Below are 5,434 nucleotides of genomic sequence, written 5' to 3'. Positions count from 1 at the left end.
TGTGTGTGTGTGTGTGTGTGTGTGTGTGTGTGTGTGTGTATGTGTGTGTGTGTATATATATATATATATATATATATATATATCCTTTATTATGGAAAATTTAAAACATATACTCAAGTGGCATATGGAATTCCCATGGACCCATCACCAACTTTAGTAATTAGTATGTTTCCTCTGTACCCCTCTGTACCCCTTCTTCCCTGCACTAGATTATACTGAAGCAAATGACATCACGTCATTTCAATGCAGAGGGTAGTGTAAGATGTAGCTCTTCCTCCTGTCCAGTAGGACAAAAGGGAAGGAGAATTGAGTAGTGATTAGAGAGATTTCGGAGACTGAAAGACATTAAGTATGGACGTCATCTCTGTTGGTTATTACAGGTGTGACTGAAGGCAAGTTGCTTAATTTCTCTGAGTTTCAGTATCCTCCTCTGTAAAAGGAAGCATAACAATATCTTCATTACAGTCTTCCGTAAAAAGTAGGTGGATTTTTTTTTCCTGATGAACAAATGAAACGTGGGTATGTTTGAAGAGAACTGGGTGAGTTGGGCCCTTGATCAGGGCAGGAGTCGGGCAGGAAAGCTGGGCCCTTTGTAGGGTGGCCAGAGGCGAGGAGAGGTGGGGCAGGGAGTGGTGGACTGAGAGGGATGGAAAGGAACTCCGCCTGCAGCCCAAACCCATCCCAGGCTCTGAGAGCTAAACATTCCCACGGGGCCCTCTGGCCCTGCTCCCAGACATGGCTTGTGTTTGCTTTGGACAATACCTAGCATCCCTTTACATCTCCAGGTCCCACATTTGGAGGCTCAGCTTTCAAGGGTGGCTCGGAAACGGAAACAGGTGACGGAGACAGAGTGGGGCTCCCGCTTGCTGTGTGGGAGGCTCAGGGAAGGGACAGCCTAGGTTCAGACGGGGGCTGGCCACATCTTCTCACCTGCCTGGAGGAGCGCCCCCTGATTACTCCCCCCACCCTGAGTTTCCCCACATACCGAACCAACCAGCATCTGGAGGGCCATCTCACCAACGCCTGCCCCTGTTACCAGCACTGTGGTCGCACAGCCTAACCAAAAGAGAAGGATCTGGCTTAGTAATAGCAAGTTAAGGAGACAGAAGTCGGCTGGCATAATCCAGGTTGTTTCCGGGAAACCTCTGGAAAGTGGTACAGCTGCCTAAGAGGACTACTTTGGATCCCTGAGATTTCTCAGACTTTAGCTCTGAACTTTGCTTAGGTCCTACTTGTCATTATATCCCTTCCTTGTTCTGAAACCTTCAACTGCTCACGATTGTCTCCAGCATAAATTCCAAGTTGCTTAGCCTGGCATTCAGGGCCCTTTCCAATCTGAACGCCAACTACCTTTCCAGAAAGATTTCCTGATCTCCTCTACCAGGCAGGCTAGCGTCCTCACTGCCCTGGCATCGTGCTGACCAGCCACACCTCTGGTCAATCCGGCAACATGGCACAGACCTTCGGAGCCCAAGCTTCAGAGTCAGACTTGGGTTCCAAGCCCGCTACATCACCTACTAGCATGAGACCTTAGGCAAGTCCTTGCCATTCTCTAGGCCCTGGTTTCCTTCGGTAAAACGGGCATGACAACACCTCTTTCGCAGGGCTGCTGTGTGGATAACTCTGACGCAAGACACGTGAGTGCTCAGCAGAGCGCTGGCCAGTTCTCCGCTTAAACCCTTCAACGCTGCCATCAGGATCGGGTCCAAATGCTTTAATGTGGTTTGCAGGGCCCTCTATAATCTGCCCCCGTTGAGAGCTCAGACTGTCACAGTACCTGCTCACAATCTACCCTCCAGTCAGGAGAAACTCTCTTCCGTTTCCTGACCCTGCACACACTCTCACCGCCAGCTTCTCATACATGCCTTTACCCACTCCTGAACATTCCTCCTCTTCCTCTTTGTCTGGAAAACTCCTGTTCATCTTTTAAGTTGAGATTTCCATCATAATCTTCTCCCCCCAGCCCCCGTCCTTGAACCTGGATTAGCTCCTCCTCTGTGCTCCCTCAGCCTCCTGCGCTCTACTCTCACGTGCCTCACCCACCTCCCACCTGTTTACCAGACAGCCTCCCTCTACAGGCTGGAAGCCCATGAGAGAGGATGTGCCTTGAATTTTAGTTCAGTGGCATATACCACTGCTTAATATTAGCACAGTGGCCAACGTACGGTAGACACTTAGTGTTTTTTGAATCAAAGATCGCCATTGTCTCCTCTGTCCTTCAAGTTCCTCACTTACATTATACCTGTCTCTGTGCCTTTGCTCTCACCCTGTTCACTGGCCCCCACCCCATCCTTCCCCGGAATGCCTTTCCTTTTTCCTCCGACTTTCCAAACCCTGGGGCAGTTCATGTTTCCTCCCCTCCATGAAGCTATCTCTAGATTCAACACTGGTCAGCAGTACCCACTGTCTATTCCACTCATACATTCAAAAACCTTTCAGTACCTGCTGTGCATCAGGTACTGTGCTAAACACTGAGGGTACTCAGATGAATAATAAGAGTTAACATATATACTGAGCACCTGTGAGCCAGTTATGCTGCTAAGTCAAGAACTTTACATTTCCTCTAGTGCACAAAACAATCCTCACAGGGAGGTATTTGCATCCCAATTTTGCACATAGGAAAACTGAGGCTCAGAAAGGGGAAGGAAATTGAACTGCACAAGGTCATAAAGCCAGAAGGTGTGGAGACAGGACTGACCTTCAGATCTGCTGATGACCTCAGAGCCCATGCTCCTGCCCTTGTCCCTTGCTGGTGCATTCAGGGAGCGTGTTGTCAAGGAGAGGATGCAGATAACATAGGTAGAAAAGCCTTGAGGTGGGACAAACACGAGAGGCGGGTACAAAGGAGGGGGGCACACCTTCCCTGTGGGGTCAGAGAAGCTTCCCAGAGCGGGTGGAAGGGGAGGGACTTGAACAGGCAGATGAGAAGGTGGGACAGAAGAGAGAGGGCATTCCAGGCAGAGGGTTCACTTTGTGCCAAAGTGTGGAGATACAGAATGGGTTTTGTGCCATCAGGGAATAGCAAGTAATTCAACATGGCTAGAATGCGGGCTCTGAGGGGAAGCAGGGAGGGAGAAGGCTGGAGAAAGGAAAAGCGCTCCACAGAAGATGTGAAGGCTGTGAGCAGCTCTGTGTTTCCAAGCAATCCCTCTGGAGCCGTGTAGAGGACGGCCCAGTAAGTGTTCCTCACCCTGGCTACATGTTACCATCACTCAGCAGCTCTGGACCAGTTACATCAGACTTCGTGGAGATGAAGCCCAGGCACTGGGCTTTGTTACAAAGGCTCCAGGTGATTTTAATGTGGAACTAGCAGTGAGAACCACTGATGGAGGCAAATCTGAAGGCCAGGAGACAAGCCAAGACCTGCCAAGGCAGGGATGGGAGTGATTAGAAATTACGAAAAGCGGGGCACCCTTAACTATTCCAATCAGGTTAAGTGGTTGAACTAAGGCAGGGATGGTGAGAAAAGAAGAGGACGGATTTGAGTGATCATTTGCCGCAGAACCAACCAACATAACCATCTTCTTATTATTAACTCTAACATTTGTTAATCACTTCAACCTCTGTGGGATATACTATGTGACAGGTGATACCAACATTACTTCATTACTTCCTTTACTCGTTTGAAATTTGGGGATTATCCTTTGATTTCCAGGACCCAGGTCTCAGGAGCAACTCAGCAGATGAGCGGGATGTAGCTCTCATTGCTCTGACCCTGCCTGATGCCCCCCGCAACCCCCTACACCAACGGCCCCCACTTCTGCTCTAGAGAAATCACTCATCTTTAGTGCTGGTTTTCCAACACTCTAGGGCACCTCTGATTACTTCTGAGGGTAACGTTAAATGTTCAAAACAATTATTTTTAATTAACTTATTTTTTTTAAAAAAAGATCTTTGCTATACGCCCTTGGGAGGCTACGGAAAGGGAAGGAGACTAGTTGAGGGAATCAGGTTTCCGACATCAAGGAAGCTAGGCACAACCCTGAATCAGGTGTGGAGTCATTGTTCTACTCCTCTGTTTCGAACAACATCCACAACAACAACGAGACACAGAGGTCCTTTACTGATAAGTTATAAAACCCCTTTCCTATGCTATAATTTTTCCTGGGCAACTTTGCTTTTCTTTGAACTTGTTATTTCCAGCACATGGGTGTTACACAAGATGCCAGCTGTGGGTCTGTAGACACCGCTACGGGGAAAAAGAAAATGGGAAAGAGATGCTTACTGTTTCTCTGTGGTCTGAAATCACATGATCCGGTAAAACGTTGAATGGGGGGGGCACGTGGGTCAGAACAAGCCTGTTGCCCCCAGAGTCAGGAGGGGAGCCTTAACTTCTGTGAGGAGGTGGGGCAGGGACCTCGTAGCTGGAAGACCCCAGGAAGAGGGGCTTGCGGGGAGGAAACAGCGCCCGGCCCGAGGGAGCGCCTCTTCGCTCTTGGGCGCGCCGGCTCACCTTTGTACTGCAGGATGTCCTCAGTGTAGGCCAGCATGCTGGGAAAGGTGCTGCTGAGGAACAGGCCCAGACTGGCTGTTCCCACGAACAGGAAGACGACGTTGTAGGAGAAAACAAGAAGCACCAGGAACGTCACCACCACGCCGACCTGTCATGGCGGAGACGAAGACGATGAGAAATTGGGGAAAAGCTGGCTGGTCATGGAGAAAGGAAAACCAGCAGTCCGTCTGCAGACTTGAAAAGTTCCTCTCCAGCCGCAGGGGCAGCGCTGTGTGACCGGTGCGCTCCCCTGTGGAATATGTGGGAACTGCACCTTCCCCAGTTGGTGTCGGCCAAGGAAACCCTGAGAATAGGAGAAAGGGGGGAGGGGAGCCCAGCCAGACATCTCGCAAACGGCCTACCGCGCATGCCTTAGAAACGCTTAGCTCCTACTCCGCTCCGACCTTACAAACAAAGCTTTGAAGAGTCGCACGGAAAATCTCTAGACTTGGGAAGTTTTAAAAACACCTAACTCTTTTATGTTAGCCTGCATGACAGAAGACTGAGGATGCCAAGGGCGAATTAGCAACTCTGCCAACCAACTCTGCTCCCACTCGGCGTGGCCCCCTCCTCAGTCGGTGGCGCAGACTGGCTGTCAGCCTGCTCCTCACCTCCCTACCAGACCCTCATCCTCACCTCTGCAGCGGGACACACACGCTCCCTCTCCCCTGCCCATCTTCTTCCCTAGCCAACTGGAAGCTCCTTAAAGGCAGAGACCTCATCTTACAGAACTCGGCACCCCAGCAGTTCCCCGCAGGGCCCCCCCCCGCCCCCGCCACAACGTGTGTACTCATTAACCAGTAAGTGGTTGTTGGGATCCAGGAGAACATCAAGAGCAGAGTGACCCTTAATTTTTTTTTTTTTTTTTGCGGTATACGGGCCTCTCACTGTTGTGGTCTCTCCCGTTGCGGAGCACAGGCTCCGGATACGCAGGCTCAGCGG

The 5,434-nt window shown here is 50.5% G+C and overlaps 1 protein-coding gene across 1 annotated transcript in view; it reads right to left on the bottom strand.

The window, feature by feature from the left end:
• The window catches only part of SLC60A1 (solute carrier family 60 member 1), a 25,496-nt gene that overhangs the window by 2,189 nt on the left and 17,873 nt on the right, over positions 1-5,434 (bottom strand). Inside the window, exons 7-8 of the mRNA XM_007470687.1 lie at positions 4,454-4,601; positions 986-1,056 (exon numbers count right to left, since the gene is read on the bottom strand). Of these exons, the coding sequence (XP_007470749.1) occupies positions 986-1,056; positions 4,454-4,601 (219 nt within the window). The remainder of the gene's footprint in view (positions 1-985; positions 1,057-4,453; positions 4,602-5,434) is intronic.

This window comes from Lipotes vexillifer, unplaced genomic scaffold (genome assembly GCF_000442215.2).
Source record: "Lipotes vexillifer unplaced genomic scaffold, Lipotes_vexillifer_v1.1 scaffold1122, whole genome shotgun sequence".
Taxonomy (NCBI): domain Eukaryota; kingdom Metazoa; phylum Chordata; class Mammalia; order Artiodactyla; family Lipotidae; genus Lipotes; species Lipotes vexillifer.
Note: the sequence above shows the minus strand (reverse complement) of the source record. Positions and strands in the feature narration are given on the sequence as shown.